Source organism: Gigantopelta aegis, chromosome 10 (assembly GCF_016097555.1).
Source record: "Gigantopelta aegis isolate Gae_Host chromosome 10, Gae_host_genome, whole genome shotgun sequence".
Classification (NCBI taxonomy): domain Eukaryota; kingdom Metazoa; phylum Mollusca; class Gastropoda; order Neomphalida; family Peltospiridae; genus Gigantopelta; species Gigantopelta aegis.
This window is the reverse complement of record NC_054708.1, coordinates 31,901,607-31,926,542: the sequence shown is the minus strand read 5'-3', so window position 1 is coordinate 31,926,542 and position 24,936 is coordinate 31,901,607. Positions and strand designations below refer to the sequence as shown.

General features: G+C 36.0%; 1 protein-coding gene across 1 annotated transcript in view; it reads right to left on the bottom strand.

Moving 5' to 3' along the window:
* Positions 1 to 244: 244 nt before the first annotated feature.
* The window catches only part of LOC121383581 (telomerase protein component 1-like), an 86,939-nt gene continuing 62,247 nt past the window's right edge, over positions 245 to 24,936 (bottom strand). Inside the window, exons 41-53 of the mRNA XM_041513670.1 lie at positions 23,627 to 23,726; positions 22,346 to 22,471; positions 20,097 to 20,204; positions 17,104 to 17,251; positions 16,053 to 16,198; positions 15,265 to 15,476; positions 14,275 to 14,347; positions 11,989 to 12,116; positions 10,891 to 11,049; positions 8,963 to 9,095; positions 4,686 to 4,877; positions 4,181 to 4,282; positions 245 to 2,495 (exon numbers count right to left, since the gene is read on the bottom strand). Coding sequence (XP_041369604.1) covers positions 2,370 to 2,495; positions 4,181 to 4,282; positions 4,686 to 4,877; positions 8,963 to 9,095; positions 10,891 to 11,049; positions 11,989 to 12,116; positions 14,275 to 14,347; positions 15,265 to 15,476; positions 16,053 to 16,198; positions 17,104 to 17,251; positions 20,097 to 20,204; positions 22,346 to 22,471; positions 23,627 to 23,726 — 1,753 coding nt within the window. The 3' untranslated portion in view covers positions 245 to 2,369. The remainder of the gene's footprint in view (positions 2,496 to 4,180; positions 4,283 to 4,685; positions 4,878 to 8,962; positions 9,096 to 10,890; positions 11,050 to 11,988; positions 12,117 to 14,274; positions 14,348 to 15,264; positions 15,477 to 16,052; positions 16,199 to 17,103; positions 17,252 to 20,096; positions 20,205 to 22,345; positions 22,472 to 23,626; positions 23,727 to 24,936) is intronic.

Genomic DNA, 24,936 nt, shown 5'->3' with positions numbered 1-24,936 from the left:
CCCTCTTAAAATAGACTAAAACTCAACTCCATAACTGTTACTTCTCAGATGCACATGCGTTTTTTAAAATATGATAAATGCATTTTGTGATATTAAAAACACCAGGATGACCAAAAACACTTTGAATATACAGAAATGGATAATCTAAACAAAAAAAAATCTAAGTAAAGTATGATTTCAGTTATCAAAAACGGCTCTAATAGTCAGAAATACGCCTTAGTGTTTAAAAACTAGGGTATGTCTCTTTAAGCTGAGATACTATAGGACATTTTTTTTTTTTTTTTTTTTTTTTTTTTTTTAAATGAGGAGATTAATTCCACAGCAAAACGAGGTTAAAAAGACCAGAACTTTTTCAGTCGAATAACACATGTACAACAAATAGCAACAGTAAACCAAATACCACACTTGTTAGTTTCATAAAACTAAAAATTAATGAATGCGTAATAATTTATATAGTAGTATCAGAATGCAGATGTACTTAACACATTGATGACTGTCAATGTATTTCAGCTCTCCTACAATTTCACCATCCTATAAGAATGTTTTACATACAGTATTTACAAACTCATTTATCTAGAACAAGAATAATGAAATAATGTTTTTAAATTAAACAACCGGCTACTAACATGCACAAGTTTGTATTATTACAATAAATAAATATTTACATACACTCATAATCAAAAATAAAGTATCATACATAACTATCAGAACTGCAGAATGTCTGACTTAATTTTTAAAGTGCTTTATATTATCATGTCTATGCAAGTTACCAAAGGGACATACAAAATGTGGCCTTTTTACACGGGTAATATATCTAATGCATGTTGGGGTCCGTGCTTGTAAAACCTTAATAAATGTGTCAAGATAAAAGTCTGGAGACAAGTTTTATAAAATAAATGTTTCACGGTGAAGTCCAGTCACACATGTTTTTATAACTAGTGGTCCAGAAGTGTCCACTATAGCCAGTTGGTTATTCTACAAGGTGCTCTTTATATTCAGTTTTATTGGTTAATCACAAAATTAAGAAACAACATCATCTGATGTAACAAATATTGCTCAGTTATATATATATTGAAACATACTGAATAGATTTTAAATATCTGTTGTCCTGAGATGGAAAACATTTCTCTCTCTACAAGTTTCCAGCTTGATTAATGGTATTTCTAGTCAATTGAACATTTAATGTTTTAAAATTATGTAGCAATCTCTGTAACTTGCATGTTTTTTTAAACTATCCACAATGGAACACTGACAGCTTTACTAAATACACTGAAAAGATGCAATTTTGTCTGAGAATATTTATATGTTTCTGTTTTATATTTATATATTTTATAAATGTGCACTATACACTAAAGTGTAATACATTGATTGTAATATGGGCTGAAGGCCTAAAATTCTTTGTATAAAACAACTGATTGAACTATCCATAATGGAGAACAAACAAATATGAAAAAAAAATGAACACACCGATATATCAGGATAAAAAGTAACTTCAACAGCAACAATACAAATCAGAATACAAATATTATATGAAGATAATACACAAAAACATATCAAAGACTTATAAATTATTTAACTCTATGGGTTCACATACATGTAAATTTCATGATTTATGTACTACAGTCAATATTTATAAAACACACTTTGTTAATTTTTACAATTTATGTACAAATGTTTTCTTTGTTTTTCATGTTTCATAAATAAATAAATTTTAACTATATAAGTGTTTTTTATATATATCACAGACATACACTTATTGTGAGATTTTCTAACAATTTTTTTTTTTAATAATTATGAAACTAGGTCCTTCTTAGGTAAAAAGACCTCCTTCAAATAGGATCCCACCTCCTTGGTCACCCAACATGCCAACTACCCTGAGACTAAGTGACGTTCTCAATCCAATTTTATTTACAAGCTTAGTACTTTCTTAATAACCAATGACCCATTGATTTTGAGTTCAGTTATATACCCATTTTCTAATTAATCTTCATAATTTCAGAATATTTCTGAATTCTGTATGTGCACATCATCGGGGATTGCAAACAAACCCCATTTCAGCATTTCCCAGTTTATTTTTATTACAGTTTTTTTTTGCTTTGATGAAATTTAACATTAGCCATAAAATAAGTTAGTACATTAAAATAAATAAATAAATAAATAAATAAACCCCTTTTAAAATTCCCATATGACACCAAAGTATGAGAATCACATTTTTCTACAAGTATACATGTACATTATGTAGTGTTTCACAAATTTATGTGCAAATTGTTTTGTACTGTACAGATTTGATAGCACTGGGTCACTGGTATATGATATTGTAGCGCTAGGTCAACTGCTAATATGCATGAGCTGTTTCACACTGTACAGAGTTAGTAACACCAGGTCAACTGGTATACGTTTCCAAGACGATCGCCACACACGAGACCAAGTCGGTTTGAGGTCCGAGTTACCAGTGTCATGGTGGTGACTGGTGCCGAGCAGAAGAACTGACCAACCTGTAAATAAATCACAAATGTTATTTTTAATACGTAATGATTCAGCGATCATTTTTTAGTCTTGAAGGTGCAGCAGTCACTTTATTAACATAATTGGTAGAGCCATATTTCACTGAACTTTAACTTTAAAATTATGGCTAAATCCTTATAAAGTAAAGTTGTTTTATTTAACGACGCCGCTAGAGCACATTGATTTTTTATCTTATCATCGGCTATTCGACGTCAAACATATGGTCATTCTGACACTGTTTTTAGAGGAAACCCGCTGTCGCCGCATAGGCTACTCTTTTTACGACAGGCAGCAAGGGATCTTTTATTTGCACTACCCATAGGCAGGATAGCACAAACCATGGCCTTTGTTGAACCAGTTATGGATCACTGGTTGGTGCAAGTGGTTTACACCTACCCATTGAGCCTTGCGGAGCACTCACTCAGGGCTTGGAGTCGGTATCTCGATTAAAAATCCCATGCCTCGACTGGGATCCGAACCCAGTACCTACCAGCCTGTAGACTGATGGCCTGCCACAACGCCACCGAGGCCGGTCCAAATCCTTATAAATTAAGTTATGGACTGGTTAATATTATTTTTACGTTTATCATTTGGTCGGAAGAATATTTGCAAAAACTGGATCTGGAAATGGAATTTGTAAAAGTTTATTGTAGAATAATTTTAACGTTTGTATTTTACTCATTAAATCACACGATCCTCTGGTTCAACATGCTGAAGGAACATTAAATAAAAATACAGAACTTCACATACAATAAATAGGAAGCGAAAACAACATGTATGTGAAGTTCTGTATTTATTACATACCTTCTTTTAGGTTTTACAAAAACGGTCTTTAATTTTACGTCATAACAACACTTTGTTAAATCTATTATCAAAACTCCTTTCATGGATTTACTTAACGCTAAGAATCATACTCTGCGGCAGCCTTGTGTAATGTTTCAAATACGATGTGACGTCATTTGTAAATCATATATGACGTCAGTAAATAAAAGGCGCTAACTGCAGTAAAAAGCAAAAGAGGAATTCCCCATTTAAAAGTTCCAGTCCATATTGCACATATGTGCGATACAAAATAAATTTATGACACGGTTTCAAAATGTCTTTATCACTATAGTAAGATTGAATAGGTATGTAATAAAATTGTACACTGAAGGAGTATTGTTGACGATCATGCTCTAGATTCTAGTTTTGAAAAGCTAACTGTAAGAAAGGAACATTTGTGCATGCTCTAGCTTCTAGTTATTGTAATATGCTCTCACCTGACCATACCGGCCTCGGTGGCATCGTGGTTAGGCCATCGGTCTACAGGCTGGTAGGTAATGGGTTCGGATCCCAGTTGAGGCATGGGATTTTTAATCCAGATACCGACTCCAAACCCTGAGTGAGTGTTCCGCAAGGCTCAATGGGTAGGTGTAAACGACTTGCACCGACCAGTGATCAATAACTGGTTCAACAAAGGCCATGGTCTGTGCTATCCTGCCTGTGGGAAGCGCAAATAAAAGATCCCTTGCTGCCTGTCGTAAAAGAGTAGCCTATGTGGCGACAGCGGATTTCCTCTTTAAAAAAGCAGAATCAGAATGACTATATGTTTGACGTCCAATAGCCGATGATAAGATAAAAAATCAATATGCTCTAGTGGCGTCGTTAAATAAAACAAACTTTACTTTTTACTCACCTGATCAAGTTGAGCCGACCACACCTTGATGGTCCGGTCACAGCTGGCCGTTATCAGTGTATTCTTATCAACAACTAAAGCTGTAATGCTTTCTCCATGCATCTGAAATAAATGACAATACGAAAATAAATATTAAAAATTAACAACACAATATATAATGCCGTCTCCATAAACCAGAGATACATTGGACCCGGTAATATGAAAATAAATACTAAACATAATTTATTAATGTATCTTGATACATAATTATCAATGTAATGTGTCTCCATGATTTTGAAATATAATATACAAATATATATACACACTTGAAATATACAAAAATAAATATTAAACATACCGGTAGTCAATACCAATGAATATGTGCAGAAATAAATTCAAAATGTTAGGATGTGGATTCTGCATTAAAAATAAATATCTGATGAACTGCACTAACTAGCTTCCTACTTATTTTGACAAGCTTACCAAGGTTATTCTAAAATTAATGTAATTTTAACATAATAAATACCTTTCTACTTGTACTTTTCCCCTTTTCAACCACAGTTAGCTGCCCTTTTGAATCTACACACAGCATCTGTGTATCTTTCTGAACGACGTCCAGTATCCAGTTACCCTGACGCTTTTCAGGAGAAATGTCTTTGTCAGTTTCCTCACTGTCAATGCTGATGCTTTCAATTTGACCAGGAACTTCATAATCAGCCTGTACAAACAAACAACAGATAGAGATCAGCTAAACAGACGGCCGAAAAAACGATAACCCTAATGAATACGGAATTGTATTTAAACAAAGTATGGAGACAGTAACTTTAATATTTCACACTCATTACTAGATGGTTATTTTCCACCCTCAATAAAAAAAAAAATTAGGCCCATAGTTTAAATATAATTAAAATAGACAGAGCCAGAGTTAGACCTTGGGGGACCCGGGGCACTTCAGGTTCGGGGCTCATCAACATAGAAATTAAGTTATACATGACAAATAAAAAAATTAACTAATTTTATAATTATTATATTTTTTTTATAAATGAAGTCCTTAGTCTGGGGGCCCCTCTGGCAGGGGGGCCTGGGGCAATTGCCCCCTTTTGCCCCCTTATTAATCCGACACTGAAAATAGATTCAAAACATTAGTTAAAGTTTGTTTTTTCAATCATACCACTAGAGCACACTGATTTATTATTCATCAGGTAATGGATGTCAAATATTTGGTCATATAGCTGAGAGTAAACCCACAACATTTTTCCATTAGTAGCAAGGTATCTTTTATATGCACCATTCAGGTTATAAAATCTAGTAGCCCTCAGTAAAAAAAGGTAGCCCCATAACTTTAAAAAAAAAAAAAAAAAAAAGAAAAGCAAAATCATTTATTTTTATTTAAACATGTTGTTTTAGGGTGGGTTTTTGTAAATCATGAGCATTTAGGCCTACTGTGAAATATACACTTATTAAAACTACATAATAGCCCTTAATGAACAATTAAAAATAATTATTTCTAAGAAAGATGAATATTTTTTAACATTGAAAACATTTGTCAATTTATACCTTTCTTTAACATAATAATAGATATTAATTTTGTAAACAATAATCTGACAATTTGTATAGGTAGCCTAGAAGGAAATAAACCATGATTGAGTTATGGTTTAGTTTAGACTTCAGCTGGCAGCAAATAGTCTTGATCATACAAGGCGTTAGTTATAAGTCTTGCTGACTGTGGAGTGACTGGTCATGCCAAAACATTTGGTAGCCCGGCGGACTACCGCGATTAAACAACTGGTAGTCCCAATGAGTAATCGGTAGCTAAAATACTCCAGGCAACCGCTAAGGTCGAGCCCTGCTATTCCACAGACACAGCCTTTGATATACCAGTCATATAGTGCACTGGCTGGAACAAGAAATAGCCCAATGTGTCCACCGATGGGGATTGATCCCAGACCGACTGTGCATAAAGCAAGCGCCTTACCACTCGGCTACATCCCACCTCATGGGATAGTGCTTATAAAAGATCCCTTGCTGCTAATGAAATAATGTATGTTTCCTCTACAAAATTACCACACAATAGTCAATGATTAATACATCAATGTGCTCTAAACAAAACAAACTTTTACTGTTTGACCTAATGTGTTTGACTACTGATTACTCTAGGATAGTCGGTCTTGCTCAAGCAGAGAGTGGTAATTTCTCTCATCCTCGGATATATAAGACAGCTACCCATAAAATAAAGCTATGTAAGAATATAAGACTCCATCATATGCGGTCATGTGGGATAGAAAAAGTACACCCGAGGTGGTGAAAATTTCGACCATGGGACGAGGCTCTCATTCATTCAGTAAATAAACCATTATCTTATACGAACAGACAAAGATGGCTAAGCTCGTATTTGCTGTGTTTGTTTCATGTGTTAAATAAAATTTAACACTACAAATTAACAAGATAGTTCTTAAAATGACGATTTTAATAACAAAATATTAATTTAAAATTGTGTCTAATGACCTCACGTCACCAACTCACATTAATATGACGTCATATATTACCAACGACGTCATGTTAAACGCAAGCGCGTGATATCCCATGTAAGATAGAAGAAATTTCTTACATGGCTTTCTTTCATGGGATAGCTCTGTTCCATATACCTGAGGATGAGAGAAATTTCTATCCTACATGGGATATCACGTGCACTCGTTTAACATGACGTCGTTGGTAATATATGATGTCATACTAATGTGAAATGGTGATGTGAGGTCATTAGACGACATTTTAAATTAGTATTTTGTTATTAAAACCTTCATTATAAAAGCTATCTTGTTAATAAGTAGTGTTAAATTTTATTAAACACATGGAACAAACATGATAAATATGATAAAATGGTCAAATAAAAAAGTTACTTGTTTAGCCATCTTTGTCTATTCATGTAAAATAATGATTTACCGAATAAATGAGATAAAAAGACTCCATCATTTGCAGTTATGTGGGATAGAAAAAATACACCCTTGGTTTTGAATTACCCACTAAAACATTGCATCTGAAGATGTGCTTCAAAATTTAAATTTAAAAATGATTGAAGTCCCATTCCCATTTTTGATTTAAAGTCGAAATTGTCCATTAGTATTCTGTCCTGGACCAGGCCACTGGCTATCCAGATACATGGTCCGTGACAGACATGCCTGAAACCTTAGTGGTACATGGGCATGTCTGTCTGTCTGTCTCTCTCTCTCTCTCTCTCTCTCTCTCACTCTCTCTCTCTCTCTCTCTCTCTCTCTCATACTCTCTCTCTCTCTCTCTCTCCTCTCTCCCTCTCTCTCTCCCTCCTGTCTGTCCCTCCCTCCCTCCTCCTGTCTGTCCTCCTCCCTCCCTCCGTCTCTCTCCGTCCGTCCGTCTCCGTCCCTCCCTCCCTCCCTCCCTCCCTCCCTCTCTCCCTCCCTCTCTCTCTCTCTCTCTCTCTCTCTCTCTCTGTGGTGAAAATTTTCACCATCTCGGGTGTACTTTTTCTATCCCACATGACCATATATGATGGAGTCTTATATTCTCTACCACTAATAAATAAAGTTTGTAAAGTTTGTTTTATTTGCACATTGATGTTTTATCTTATCATCGGCTATTGGACGTCATACATATGGTCATTCTGACACTGTTTTTTAGAGGAAACCCGCTGTCGCCACATAGGCTACTCTTTTACGACAGGCAGCAAGGGATCTTTTATTTGCGCTTCCCACCGGCAGGATAGCACAAACCATGGCCTTTGTTGAACCAGTTATGGATCACTGGTCAGTGCAAGTGGTTTACACCTACCCATTGAGCCTTGCAGAGCACTCACTCAGGGTTTGGAGTCGGTATCTGGATTAAACATCCCATGCCTCGACTGGGATCCGAACCCAGTACCTACCAGCCTGTAGACCGATGGCCTAACCACGATGCCACTGAGGCTGGTCCTATCACAGATAAGCTGCATATACCATAATGGTTATCTTTGATGTACACTGGTTGGAATAGCTAGTCCACCAAGGGCAATCAGACCTATAACCCATCACACCTGACGGGAACATTCTACTACAGAGTGACATTCTGTCCCCTAACTCCATGTGTACAGACTAATCAATTTGATATAGAATGAAATCCCTCGAAACCTAACCCTCAGTAAACTGGAATTCCATCCAAACTGGATATTTTTCAGTCCCGTTTTTAAATATCAGTATACATACTAGCATGTTTCTAAACTGGATTCCTCTTAAAACCAGACATTTTTACTCGGTTCCACAAGTTTTCAGTTTAGAGGAGTTTCACTGAACCAGTTAGGGAAAATTGTTGAGAAATAGAAAAATATAACTAACAGGTCCCATTGAAGGAAGGAAGGAAATGTTTTATTTAACGACACACTAACACATTTTATTTACGTTCATATGGCATCAGACATATTGTTAAGGACAACACAGATAGTGAGAGAGGAAACCTGCTGTTGCCATTTCATGGGCTACTCCTTTCGATCAGCGGCAAAGGATATTTTATATGCACCATCCCACAGACAGGATAGTACATACCACAGATTTTGTTACACCAGTTGTGGAGCACTGGCTGGAATGAGAAATAGCCCAATGGATCCACCGACGGGAATCGATCCTAGACCGATGCCACATCAAGCAAATGCTTTACCACTGGTCTATGTTCCGCCCCTAGGTGAAGGGATTGATCTTACAATCCACAGCACCTCAGGTCAGCAGGGCACAACAAAGCGACATGTTGCACCATGCTATAATGAAGTTGTACATATTTTACACTTTGTGGTTGATGTCTTACATTATAGATTTTCCTGGTGTCCAGGACAATGACTTTCCCGTCCGTGCCTGCTGTTAGTAACTGATGGGGCTCCGAGACATTGAAAGTCATCTTCACAACCCACACCTTATAAAAGCCATGCTTCGTAATGTGTCTGCAATAAAGAAAAAACACAGTTACAGTCTATGTAGAATGAAAACAGTTACAGTCTATGTAGAATGAAAACAGTTTCAAATCATCTTTGTCTCTCCCACCATCCCTCACTCCCTCCCTCTGCCACCCACTTACTTACACACTCACTCTCTCTCTCTCTCTCTCTCTCTCTCTCTCTCTCACTCACTCACTCACTCACTCACTCACTCACTCACTCACTCACTCACTCACTCACTCACTCACTCACTCACTCACTCACTCACTCACTCACTCACTCACTCTCTCTCTCACTCTCACTCTCTCACTCTCACTCTCACTCTCTCTCTCTCTCTCTCTCTCTCTCTCTCTCTCTCACTCTCTCTCTCTCTCTCTCACTCTCATGCACTCACTCACTCACTCACTCATACTCACTCACTCACTCTCTCTACCTCCCTCTCTCCATCTGTCTGTCTGTCTCTCCTGTCTGTCTGTCTGTCTGTCTCTCTCTCTCTCTCTCTCTCTCTCTCTCTCTCTCTCTCTCTCTCTCTCTCTCTCTCTCTCTCTCTCTCTCTCTCTCTCTCTCTCTCTCTGTGGGTTTTTTTTATATTCTCCCTCCCTCTCTATCTCTCTCTATAATTGTGTGTGTGTGTGTGCGTGCGTGTGCATGTGTGTGTGTGTGTGTGTGTGTGTGTGTGTATGTGTGTTCAACTGTTTCTATTTTATATCTTCTTTTTTTCAATACAATTATTGTTGGGGTGGGTTTTTGGGGGGGTTTTTAATCTTTATTTTCCCCAGTTAATTTCTGCCCATGTCAAGGTTGGGGAGCCTGGAATTCATGGCCTTACATCAAAGTGATATAATTTATATACAAGTACATATATCCAATTTGTGGTATAATAATGTTATATAGTCATATATAACAATTTGATACATAAATGCATTTGTAATGTTTCTGTATAAATTAAAGATTGGCAAAAAACAAAAACAAATTGCTATGACGTATAGAATGGAAAGGACTGGGAAATACAGGAGAAGACGAAAGAAGATGTAATGGTTAAAACACATAATAATAAAATGATAAATAAATAAATAAATAAATAAATAAATAAATAAACAAAACAAAACAAAACAAAACAAAACAAAACAAAACAAAACAAAACAAAACAAAACAAAACAAAACAAAACAAATAAACAAACAAACAAACAAATAAATAAATACAAGGGAGGGGGATTTAAATCTATACTAGCGCGAAATGAAAAAGACCTGGAATTCGAAACAAGCTATTGTTAGGAAATACAATTATTGTTTTTATCTACTGACTGACATGAAGGAATGGGTTAGAGCAAGACAAACAATCAAAAATATCTAGTTTTTAAATGCAAAAAGATATCCCAAGAAACGGGATGGGCGGCAAGCCAAACACTTCTTAAAACAAGTTAACGCAAGCAAAAACATCAAGGATGACACAAAGGAACAGAGTGAAATGGGAGGGAGCTGGGTGTTTACTATAAAGCCCTCAAAACAACCGTACACCACATTATTTTAATGATCACGGCTGTGCTCCATGAAGCGATCTTAGCCCCAAGATTACCGTAACTGCACAGCTGACATATCCCTATCCCGAGTCAGACCCCCGATCCTATCGGAGGCCGGACTCGGGATAGGCATGTTTGAAACCCTAGTGGTATATGGACCCGTTAAACCAGTTACTAAGCTAAACAGCTGACATATGCACTTAAGGTGATCTTAGCGCTAAAATCGCTTTGTGGAACGGGGTCCAGTTCTTGTCGCGAGTGAAGATTTAGTCAAAGCAAACCTGTGGAATTGAGTGACAGGTGTATTGCAATCTGTGTTCCACACCAACACACTTCCATCCCACTGAGCGGAGAAAAATATCAGACCCGACTTCGATGGTATGAACTCATTCCACACCAGACATGTCACTGGAGTGGATGTTGCAAATGTCTTCCCTTTTCTGGATTATTCAAAAACAAACATACATATTATAGTAATTGAAAAACAAACAAACAGAATGTTTTCTCTTTTGAATGACATGACAGTATACAGGGCGCAATATTTCACGAGAACCATTGTTCTGTTCGTGCGTCAGCTACGCAACTTTGAAATCAAGAGAACCGCCAATCAGTTATGTGGTGAACAACTACATTCTAAAATTATAAGTACCATATATCAGTAATGAAAGTGAAAATCAGCTTATTTTTTAAAAATACATTTGAACCACCAATGTAGCACAGACCCATAGTTCAAGTGTTTTAGGATTAGGTAGGCCTAACTCATCGATTATGAGAACAATATTCATGTAACCGAACAATCGGTTACCTAAGTAAAACTCACATGAACTGACTTCCGGTTACTTAAGATTTTGAAATATTGTCCCCTGTGTATACATAGTCTAGCATGTATATTAATTGTGAACAGCCCCTTCTCTATAAAGACCTAAAATAAAAGGCACCTTTTATAACAATCACCTGTCAATAAAGAATGGTACCATATAAATATGGGCCGTATTTCTCAAATAAATACATTTTACTTTTACCTCTGTAAAAAGGACACCTGTTGCAGATGTCTGATATGTCCCTTAATGTCAAGCCATTCTATTTATTTATGTATTTATTTATCAATAAAACAGATATAATAATGCAGGATTGCCAATTACCAAATCACCAAATCCAAATTAAAGTTGAATTTGGTATACATATTTCATTATTAATTTGAAGAAAAAAAAAAAGTCGGAAATTTTGTCTCATTTGTACCGTTATGTTTGCTGTTTGGTTAACTGAAACTTCAATCTGACCAAACTTACTAAATTTCTAATCATTTGGGGTTTTAGCTTGAGTATGTAAAATGTTAATGTATTTAGTGCTAATAAGTATAGTTAAATGTCGTAACTCACTTAACAAGCACACTGTTTTTCTTTCTGATCACCTCCCATGATACTATTTCATTCTCGTCAGATCCTGTCACAAACCTCAACCCTTGGCGATTCACAAATGCAGCACAGTTCACAGACTTCTCGTGAGCCTAAAACCACAAAGAAAACATTCAACTGTGCTATTAATCAATTATGACATAATGCCTGTTTACATTAAAATATAATTTTAAATTTTGTCAACCTACATCTTATTAAAGCCGCACACCCTAGTTCCATCCAGCGAAAATAAATTATAATTTGGTTAATCTACAAACCTGTAACATACTTAGATCACGTTTTTATCAAATGGAGTGAAAAAGCAGGTTTTATATCGATAAATACCATGGGAATCCCCATGTCCCAATTGCTTGAAATAATTTTGAAAGTTTGTATTCTGATGTCACCGGTAGATGTCGCTCGAAGCACAACAATGCCTACATCACGACAAATTTCACAGACTTGGGGTGCGTTCTTTTCACCTCTCCTGGACATGTTCCAACTGTTCTGTCCTGGTTGTATCCCCTCTCCAGATATCGTAGGACTTAGCAAAATTATTGGTTTTAAGGGTTTGTAACGTTTTGTATTGAGATACTTATTTGTCTGAACTTTATTGTTACTGAAAATGTTCACGAACTGTGAAGAAAAATCTCACAAATGAACAACAACAAATCGGATGTTGATTGCGTGAACTGTGCACGAGAAAACAAACCGAACCAAAATGATAACGGTCACGTGGTATACCAACATCTGTGACATTGAAATGGAAATATCCCGTCAAAAAATAGATTAGACCTTGTCTGCTCAACGGTTTTTTCTCAAACGTGCGTCCGTTTTTCAGAAATACGAAAAATGCATTTTGTGGTATTACAAACACCAGGATTACCAGGATTACCCAAAAACACTTCAGGTGAATGGAAATGTATATTCTAAATAATAAACGGTAAGTAAAGTGCAATTTTATTTGTGAAAAAATGGGTTTAATAGCGAAAAACAATGCCATAATGGTTAACAACTAGCCGTAACTAGGGTGTGTCCCTTTAACAGCAAAATGAGTGCATATAAAAATTATAATACATGCACTGGTATGCAGTTTTTTTTCCTGTAAAAAGGGGTTTTGGGAAACAAAATAATAGGGATTGTCCCACTATTAACTGGGGATGTAACTTTTTCATACTGTAGGCAAACTGAGTGTAGGCATACTAAATTACACACCAATCACAGTCCCTGGGTATGGAACTGAACAAATTACTAACCTCAAGACATGGTTAAGAAAGATTTTGTTTTCTGTAACCCCACCAACTTCTTTAGTCTGTGTTTTATTTTATTTCTGGAATACTATATGTTGACCCAAAAAAAAGCCCACAAAAAAAAGTCAAAACATTAGATCTGAATAAAATTAACAAGTTGAAGCATTTTTATGAATATGTCATATTACACAACATTTTTTGAAATGATTATCCTGATGACATCAGTAGTACAATGCATCATTTCAAGAACTTACACCATACCTGTCAACTGTGACGCATTAGACATGAGTCTCACACATTGTAAGAAAGATTACGCTCTCACACAACGCCACTACAATCTCACGCTTTTTAAAAATTAAACTATTTTATAATAGTGATTTGTATTTGGGAGCTGAATGGAATTATGTTGAGGGTCTCTGTATTGCATGTAGTTACCTACTAGTAGTAATACAGCATATGAAGCCTGCCCTCTGTTCTGTACCAACAATCACTACCAATGACCGACTTATATGGTTTAACAATAAGCGAATAATTATGAAAACCTGCAATCGCTCGATTTTTAGGTATCTCCATTTTGGGACCTAGACCTGACCAAGAGCCTGCAGTCCCTGGCCCCTGACTTATAATTTACTCATACCTAAGAATTGCCACCGGTTGACAGCTCTGCTTACATGTTATTAAATTATAACATGCCAAGAGACAAAAGCCCTAAAGTCTACATTTCCAGGGTTGAAAGTTAACTTGAAAATCATGATAGACAGCTTTCACGTGGGCCAATGAAGGACAATTTGGAAAACCCAATGGCTCGCAATTCCAAGCATGCATTTCCTGATGTTTTTAGTGCGGTAGCGAAATGTAATATCTAGATTGGCTGTGGTTTTCTGGAAAAGACTGTCTATATGTAATTCATGTTTGTGTTTATTGAAATACTGTAGGTTTCCTTTTTAAAAAGTTGCACACCTCCGTATAAACATCTTAATTTCACCCCAGTATGCTGCTAAATTGTATAAAATGACCAAACCTTAAAACTGTAAACACATTCCAAGATGGCGGGGGTTTCTTCAGAAGCACACCAAATCTTTACTATTCCATCTCTGTAGGAAGTAAGCAAAGCAAAATTTAAATAAGAATAATCATATAATACATAGAGGATATTTCATGTTTTTTGTCAAGTATGATTTATATCTCATCGAGTGAAGTTTGCAATTATATCTCATGAGTTGCAATCGCGACGAGTGTGATATGATTGCCAACTTCACGAGATGAGATATAAATCATATTTTACAAAAAAACATGACATTTTCTATTTATTATATAACTTTTGGCAATTTATCTTTATTTTTAAAATGCCAGCAGCAAAATAATTCTGGCTTTCTTACAGTGGGCACTTTAGTAACATTTTCACTCTAAAATGTGTTATTGTCACTGAGTGACTGATAACACTTTTATTTCACTGATATTTTAAGATATTTCACTAAATGTTATAAAATAAAAATTTAAACTTTATTATGCCTCTGTATTTAACTTGTTAAAATTAGAAGAAAAAACCCCATGAAAATAATATTATTTATCTTTTCATATATGAACATTTGGAGCAAAACCTGTGATGTGTGAAAACCATATTTTCACTCATTGTTTCGCAATTCATGAAAATATGATTTTCACACATCACTCATTCACATAAAAATCGTATTAAAAAATCCCCATGAAATAGCCTCTATATATTAGCATTACTACTAAACAACTATATAGGGTGGCAAATGAATCACTACACATTTTTACATGGATTACAACACATGCTGAGGGTAGAATGATAAAAATACATGGCAAAAAGGTCTCTGGTTAGCACATTTTGCCTGAATATCTGTATAATTTTTGCACAAATTTGAGGGTTCGCTTCCTACCCTCTTGTCTCGTACACTTATGGATGAGAATTTTTGTCAAATAGTCTAAACTCATCGCTTAACTACTGCAGAAGCAAGATTTTTAAAATGTCATAAAATATAAATACCTGCTTCCAGTGAGAGTGGTGCCACCACCTACACAGGAAACAGCAAATGTGACCTCAGCATCATGGTGACCTGTGACCTTCACATTGGACAGCTGAGGAGCCCAGAGCCGAATCGACTTGTCGAGAGAGCAGCTGGCAATGTTACCAGATTTATCTGAACTGACAGATAACACGCGGTCAGAGTGACCTGTCAGGCTTGCCAGTTCGTTTGCCTACAACAAAACAAAATATATTTATTATTTTTTTAACTACAAGAGTTCTACCCACATTCCAAATGTTTGCAAATTCCAAGAATTAAAACAATTCTGTTTTTTTTTTCTCCATTTTTCTGAAGTTTCTGATTAGTTTCAAGCAGTGATCTGCTAAAAATAACGTGACCTTCTCACATACAGATTAATTAATGTATAAAGTTTTATGCAATAAAGTTACTTTGTGAGATGTGTCAAGGAATTCAAGTAGGCTTTTGAAGCAAAAAACCACTTCCACATAAAAACTATTTTTAAATCAACTAAAATGGTCTATTCCATTTCAAATAGTGAATTTGGTCATTCCATCATTCCACTACAGGTAATTGAGCTATATTCTGTCTATTTTCAGAGACAGAGTGCAGGGGTCGAATTTAAATTTTTGGGGGACACGGCAAGTGTTGCCTTTGTTTTAATAACAAAAATTAGGGCACCAAGGCAAGTTGGGGGGCACGTAGGTTTAAAAAACGAAGTGAAGCATAGAGAAAAAATACAAGAACCATGAATCAAAGAGTTGCGACATAAGGTTAAGGTTAGTTCTACCTGCAATGGCAGCCACAGTCTAATCAGACCATCATCACTGCATGTTGCCACGGTGACCTCCTCCATTTTGACTACAGGTTTCGATGTCTGTGGTTTGGATACTGGGAGTTCCTCTTCCATGGCACTCCAATCCATTGGTTCGTCTTCTGCAGGAATGACACACAAGAATATTAGAACAAGGAAAAGAATGTTTAATCTGGATGACAAAACTGTTATCCACGATCAAGACCGTATCTCTGCACAATGCAGAGTCAAATGGGCATTTTGGCAAAATAGTGATTGATTTTATGAATCTCTATCTATTGTCTCCTCAATTAATTTGTCACTTTCAATTAATTTCTCTTTGTATATCCCCATTAGAACGGTGCAAGAGCAAAATAGTGATTGATTTTATGAATCTCTATCTATTGTCTCCTCAATTAATTTGTCACTTTCAATTAATTTCCCTTTGTATATCCCACTAGAACCGTGCAAGAGCAAAATAGTGATTGATTTTATGAATCTCTATCTATTGTCTCCTCAATTAATTTGTCACTTTCAATTAATTTCCCTTTGTATATCCCCACTAGAACAGTGCAAGAGCAAAATAGTGATTGATTTTATGAATCTCTATCTATTGTCTCCTCAATTAATTTGTCACTTTCAATTAATTTCCCTTTGTATATCCCCACTAGAACAGTGCAAGAGCAAAATTTCACAAAATAAAAACACTTATTACTGTGCACGCCCCTAGTTCTTTTAGATTAGGTTAATGCAGAGTCAAATGAGCATTTGGCAAAATAGTGATTAATTCTATGAATCTCTATCTATTGTCTCCTCTATAGGAGGACAGCCCCAAAAAATAACTTTCAATTAATTTCCATTGGTACATGTATATCCCAAAATAAAAAAACTGTCTGAGTTAGTTTTTAGTTCTTTTGTTGTAGCTTGAAAAGTCCCTTATTACTGTGCACACCCCTAGTTCTTTTAGATTAGGTTAAGCCCTGTTCGGGCATCATATTCTGGCGAATGGGAATACAGAATGTGATAAATGGGTTAATGTAACTCTCACCTTGTACTTGTTCTTCCTCTTTGACCTTGACCAAAATGTCACAGCAGTTCACCCGCTGTGTGTGTCCGTGAAGTGTGGTGATTTCGGTTCCCTTGTGAGACCACACCTTGACTAACCCATCACTGGAAGCTGACACTATACAGCCATACTGAAAACAACATCACATGACCGTTAATTAAAGTGACTGACCCATCACTGGAAGCCGACACTATACAGCCATACTGAAAACAACATCACATGACCATTAATTAAAGTGACTGACCCATCACTGGAGGCCGACACTATACAGCCATACTGAAAATAACATCACATGACCATTAATTAAAGTGACTGACCCATCACTGGAGGCCGACACTATACAGCCATACTGAAAATAACATCACATAACTATTAATTAAAGTGACAGACCGTAGTCAGGGCATAAAATTAGAATTTTTTAGACAAATAATATGTTGTTTGTGTGGTTTTTAATGTTTTAATACTAACGATTTTCTTTAGTAGTTCAGATACAAATGAAAAGGTTAATAGGCAACGATATTCAAACGAGAATCTAAGATAAGCGGTTTTTGTAGATTGTCTCCAATCATAAATATGAAAATAGACCAACGTAAAAGCTAGTAGGCAAAAATAACAATTAGGTTTGTTTGTTCTAACCCGAATGACCCACGAAAATCGACCCCTGTCAAAATCTGTTTTGATCTCTTATGGGGAAGATTTACATTTAAAAAAAAAAAAAAAAAATCCAATTTAGGCTTAAACAAATATAATATTAATTAAACATTTTAAAACCTCGTAAATTGTAAATATGTTGTGGTGTGCTAACGTAGGTAGCATTTCATAATGAAAGTAGACGGTGGTCGTGAAGGAAATAGCTGGATACGTTGAAAAATGGAGAAAAAGCTGGTTAGAAGATTACAATTTAGCACATATGACATACATCTAGGTCAGCGATTTCCCACTGCACACAGTTTTTCAAAACATTCATGATAGGCCTATTAGCAAACACATTTGTTTGGATTTTCAGACGATCAGTCGTTTAAAGTTGATATTGATTTTGCATAACCTACAGACGAATAACAATATCGTTCGTGCCAAATTTTATGCACTGCAATTTATTTTTCTTCCAATGCCAAATGAAATTTGTAATAATGAAGTCATAGGAAATTCTGAATGCTTTTATGAGTGTAGTGTTTTACATTTAAAACATGTTTAAGATAAGATATTGTTTTAAAAATAAAGAAAAAGTAGGATATATGTTTATTTTGTTGGTGGGGGTGAACGGACCTCTTACTATGGCTGAAACTCAGGACAGTCCCTTTAATTTCCGAACAGCATATGATTTTGTGCATATAGCGAAATGATCAAAGAGAACATGCAACTATGTAACTAAACGTTTTCAAGACTTCTAAAGACAGTGCCGACTGTGTATCACCACAATGCCGACTTTGTATCAACTGCGATGCTGATTTCAAACGGATACATTGTATCTTTCCCACACCGGCAATGTCGGCTTTTTTTCTTCCAAAAACAGTGATAATTGTTTTTTGTTTTTTTAATTTGACGAAAGATTACAGCTTTTGCACGAATGATCCGTCGTTTATGTTGATATTGGTTTTGCATAACCGACAGACAAACGACAAAATCGTGCATGCCAAATTTTATGCCTGCTAGTTTTTAAACACTACTATGTATTTCAGAGCTCTCAAGTTGGAACTTTCGTAAGGAGTGAGATTTTGTCTGGTCGGAGTCCGACATTGTGAATCTTAATAAACCGGCGTCGGAAATAAGCATGCTGACAATAAACAACGTTGACACCTATCATATGATTTTAATGCTTAACCGAGTCGGCCGGCAGTCGCAGGCTTGTTTGTCAGTCGTTGAGATCGAATGAACAACAAAACATATATATGTATATACTAGTATAATTTTTGCTATAATGTTTCAAATGTGTGAGAAAATCATGTACCGGCGTGAGAGCGTGACACGACGTTCAAATGCGTGAGTCTCAAACCGAATGTGTGAGACTTGACAGCATTGGTATTTTCCGCTATTAGATCTGTTTTAACAACTGAAATCAGCCATAACTTAAATTGTATTGTTTAGATTATCCCACTAACCCACTGTCCTGGACAGACAGCCCAGACAGGTGAGGTGTGTGCCCAGGATAGCGTGCTTGAACCTTAATTGGATATAAGCACGAAAATAAGTTGAAATGAAATGATGGGGACAGGGGTGTTCAGGTATTCAAATGACTAATTAATCAAACTTCAATTTTGTTTCATAACCAGAGTGTATATAAAATGATACTGAAAACAATATTAGTATGTAATAACAGCTAATAACAGATTTATAAAGTTTAGTTTATCCAAACAATAAATAAACAAAGTCTGGGTATTTTTGTTACCCAATAAGAAATGAAGAATAAACAGGAAATATATATCCTGAATAAATAAATAGGAAATATATATCCTGAATAAATAAATAGGAATATATATATATCCTGAATAAATAAATAGGAATATATATCCTGACTTCAAACTATAATGAGTATTAGAAACCACATTTTAGTTAGCCACTGGAAAATTTAAATGAACCAATTATAGAAGTAACTGTTTTATTTAACGACACACTCAACACATTTTATTTTCGGTTATATGGCGTCAGACATATGGTTAAGAACCACACAGATAATGAGAGAGGAAATCTGCTGTCGCCACTTCATGGCCTACTCTTTTCGATTAGCAGCAAGTTATCTTTTATATGCACCATCCCACAGACAGGATAACACATACCATGGCTTTTGATATACCAGTCGTAGTGCAATGGCTGGAACGAGAAATAGCCCAATGGGCCCACCGATGGGGATCAATCCCAAACCGACCATGCATCAAGCGAGGGCTTTACCACTGGGCTACATCCAGCCCCAATTATAGAAGAGCAAATTGCACTATAGCCTGAGGTCAGGCTAAGTATTATAATCATAACTCCTTTACCTGATAGGCTATTTTGTTGACAGCTGACATGTGTCCAGTAAGTTTGTTCTTCTCCAAACCAGTCTTGACATCCCAGACTTTCAGATTAAAGTCATTGGACGCAGTCACCTGAGAGTGAAAAACACAAACAACAGTTGATATGTAATTTATATCATGTAGTAATCAATAGTCATGCACATAAGAACAAACAGTAAAGTAAACACGTGTAACCGAAAAGAAATAAAACAGAAATTATTTAAATCAGTAGTTGGACCAGTGCTGTATATAACTCACTATTTGTTATTAATATCTACTGCCGAATTCATCTGCCAAAGCAATTTTTTAAATAGAACCTACTTTTGGCATACTCCATTCTATTTACATTTATATTTGGTATGAAAGAAAACTTACTTTTCACTGATGAAAAAAAATAAAATTATATAAATCACTTATTGAAATGTTTAAACACATTTTGCACATTGCTGTTCAGTGTCTACCAGAACCATATGGTTATTTCTGCACTTTATTTTATTTGAAATATTTTATTTAACGACGCACTCAACACATTTTATTTATGGTTATATGGCATCAGACATATGGTTAAGGACCACACAGATATTGAGGGAGGAAACCTGCTGTCACCACTTCATGGGTTACTCTTTTCGATAAGCAGCAAGGGATCTTTTATATGCACCATCCCACAGACAGGATAGCACATACCACAGCCTTTGATATACCAGTCGTGGTGCACTGGCTGTGACGAGAAATAGCCCAATGGGCCCACCGACAAGGATCGATCCCAAACCGACTGCGCATCAAGCGAGAGCTTTACCGCTGGGCTACTTCCCGTCCCATCTAGAAGAGAGAAGAAACCCACAGCCACTACATGAGCTACTCCTTCCCCAAAAAAGCAACAATGGATAATTTGTATGTACTTTCCAATAGGCAAGACAGTAAATACGGTACCTTACCTACCACTGAGCTTTATCTTTTCCCTTTTTAAGATAACAGTATGTTAATTTTTTAAATGGACAAAGAAATTAAAGTATCTGTTTATTTTTAAACCCAGATAAAAATGAATGAGTGGATGAATGGATAAACTGATTGACGAATGAATGAATGAATGAATGAATGAATGAATTAATGGATGAATTAATGAATTAATGGATGAACAAATAAATGAAGAAACAAATACATTTTTTAAATGGACAAAGAAATGAAAAATTAAAGAATCTTTTTATTTTTGAACCCAGATAAAAATTAATAAGTGGATAAATGGATGAATGGATGAATGAATGAATGAATGAATGAATGAATGAATGGATGGATGGATGGATGGATGGATGGATGGATGGATGGATGAATTGATTGATTGATTGATGAATGAATGAACAAACTCACAAAGAAGTTTGTTTTGTTTAAGGACACCACTAGAGCACATTGATTAATTAATCATCGGCTAATGGATATCTAAACATTTGATAATTATGACAGGCAGTCATCAGAGGAAACAGCAAAGCACATACCACGGCCATTGACCAGTTGTGGTGCACTGGTTGGAATGAGAAATAAACCAATCAGTTGAATGGATCTACTGAGGTGGTTTGATACTGCAATGCAAGCACCTCAAGTGAGCACTCAACCGAATGACTTAAATCCTGCTCTGAACAAACAAAGGAACGAAAGAACGAACAAACTAACAACAAATTTTAATGGGAAAAGAAATTAAAGAATCTGTTTATGTTTTTTAACCTAGATAAAAATGAATGAATGAATGAGTTTAAAGACACTTCTGCAAAAAGAAAAATGTCCAACTTTTGCATGAAATTTTTTTTAAGTTCCAGACAAAAACAATGACTAGTGTTAACCTATTATATTCAGTGTGATAGGAAGAAGAAGGAGGAAATGGTTTAACGACGCGCTCAACACATTTTATTTACGGTTATATGGCGTCAGTTAGTGTGATAGGAAGGAAATGGTTTATTTAACGACACACTCAACACATTTTATTTATGGTTATATGGCGTCGGACATATGGTTAAGGACCACACAGATATTGAGAGAGGAAACCTGTTGTCGCCACTTCATGGACTACTCTTTTTGATTAGCAGCAAAGGATCTTTTATATGCGCCATCCTATAGACAGGATAGCACATACCACGGCCTTTGATGTACCAGTCATGGTGTACTGGCTGGAGCGAGTCAGGGTGATAGAAACAGTGTAACACATTCAGCATGGTACTGAGTAGATGTACGGTTCAAATACTAACCAGGTAGTCTCCAGTGTTCGACCACCGACAGTCGTTGATCCAGTCAGAGTGGCAGGCTTGAAGAACTTTCTCCGGTTCCGGATCTGGATCCATCTGAACAATACGCATGTCCCAGATGATGATAGACTGAAAAACAATCAGTACTTTAGACACAAATGGAGTTATCCTGCAACCACCGTTTCCACTGACAGTCTATGATGACGGATAAAGCAAAGTCACTCATGTGACGTCACATGCATAGCCTACATTACAAAATCTCTCATTTGACCTGTAGGTCATCGTACATTGTGGCTGAAATAACAGAAATAATAGCTTTTCCCCTTAATTTTTAGAGTCTGTAGAATAAAGATAATAACTAGTTAATGACATCGGATATCTGCTTTATCCTGTTCAGGCCGAATGAGAAATTCCCATTCTTACCTTCACAGGATAAAGCAGATATCCGATGTCATTAACTAGTTATTCTCTATATCATCAGCAATAAATCGGATTTATGGGTGACAAAACAGCTGTGAATTTAGCATGAATCTGTACTTCTGCAAACTTCGAGAGTTTGGGTCGAAAGCGAAAGATTATTATGAGACAGAATCCCAAAATATCTACATTAAATCATGTTTATGATTCTAGTGAAATCCTATTTAAAAAATCCCCAAATTCAATGCCAATATATAAAGAGAGTACTGTAAAGAAATACCTGTAATAAAAAAAAATCATTTGACGTTTTTTTAATGCATCCTTTTACTGATCATGAAAAAAGAAGAAGTTTGTTTTGTTTAATGTCACCACTAGAGCACATGATTAATTAATCATCGGCTACTGGATGTCAAACATTTGGTAATTCTGATTCATGGTCATCAGAGGAAACACGCTACATTTTTTCTAATGCAGCAAGGGATCATTTATATGCACTTTCCCACAGACAGGAAAGCACATACCACAGTCTTTGTCCAGTTGTGGTGCACTGGTTGGAACAAGAAAAAACCAAATCAGCTGAATGGATCCACCGAGGTGATCCGATCCTGCAAAGCAAGCACCTCAAGCGAGCACTCAACCCACTGAGCTAAATCCCGCCCTCTACTAATCACGAAAGGTACATTACGAAACACAGAATTTATGAATTTTAGAGTATTCTTGTGTTTTTGGCAACAAAGTTTATAAATGAAGGGTTTTTTTTCCGGACAGACAAGGCACTGCCTCTATGGAATTGAGCAGCCTACCAGTGGTCCTACACCCTGTCCTACCATCATACAAAGGAAACTATAGGACTTCAGTAAGTTATACCGAATCTCTGCTAGCAGTAGCAAGCTTGGTCCCGTCGTTGTTGAATGTGCAGCTCGTTATGGGGCCAGTGTGGTAACTTAACGTTCTTTGTGGCTGTAACCTGAAACAAAACCAAAATCTCTAAATACTATATGTATGGTAAAACAAAGCGGTTAAAAACATACTGTCACAGATTTAAGAACCTTATTTCTCTAAAAATGGATAATAAATTAACATTACATTAATATTTGGAAACCAAATCTATAGCTATCGCATCACCTTAACTGAAACACGACGGTGTGAAATCCATGTCAACACTGTTGACAATATTAGTTTTTGAATTATAGATCATAATTCAATTATTTTTACGAAATATCATTAATAAGTGGAGTATGGTGGCTAAGTATATGACTGAATAAAGTACATTTAGGGACAAATCAAATTTATATATTTTAAGTAATACTTTGTTGGGCTATTTAATAGGTCAGTGGTCATTGACAATATGCCTTTAAAGTGTAATCAAGAAATGGAACGCCAATTTAACAACACATCAGTATGCGGTTTAACCAATGGCTATTAGGTGTCAAATTTAAAACAAAAAAGAAAATGAAATGAAAAAAAAGCAGAATATTTTAAGCAGAGGCAGATCTAGGGGGGCCCAGGGGTCCGCCCCTCCCCCTAAATTTTGCGATAGTTACAATTTTATTATATATTAATTTTCATTTTTTTACGATCCACTTCCAAACCTCAACCAAAGTTCCCTTGGCATTCCACCTCATGTCACTGCCTCCCACCCCCCCACCCCCCCAAATGGATTTTCTGGATCTGCCACTGTTACACTATGGCTATTTGGTATCTAATACACAGTGACTGTGAAATATGGTTTATAACAGGCTAATTTTAACAATAAGCATTTATAAAGTCAGGCTTACTTTTGCCTGTTTGTTATCAGATGTCCTCCATATGTAACAGAAAAATCAACCTTGACTGAGGGAATTTGTACCACGGATTCTCATCACGAGAGTCCAGTGCTCTACCAACTGAGCTAATAGGGAAATTCTCACTAGCTACTGCCAGTAGGAGCACTTTATACCAACACTACTACACATACATTACCAGTGTTCTCAATCAATGAGCCTTGCTGACCACAGCAATATTAATACTGTTGCTAAAAAAAGTCAAATGTAGCATCAAACTGACTATCACACAGACATTCTGCCTTTATTGTGATGTTATTTCTCGTTCCAGCCAGTGCACCACGACTGGCATATCAAAGGCTGTGGTATGTACTATCCTGTCTGTGGGTTGGTGCATATAAAAGATCCCTTGCT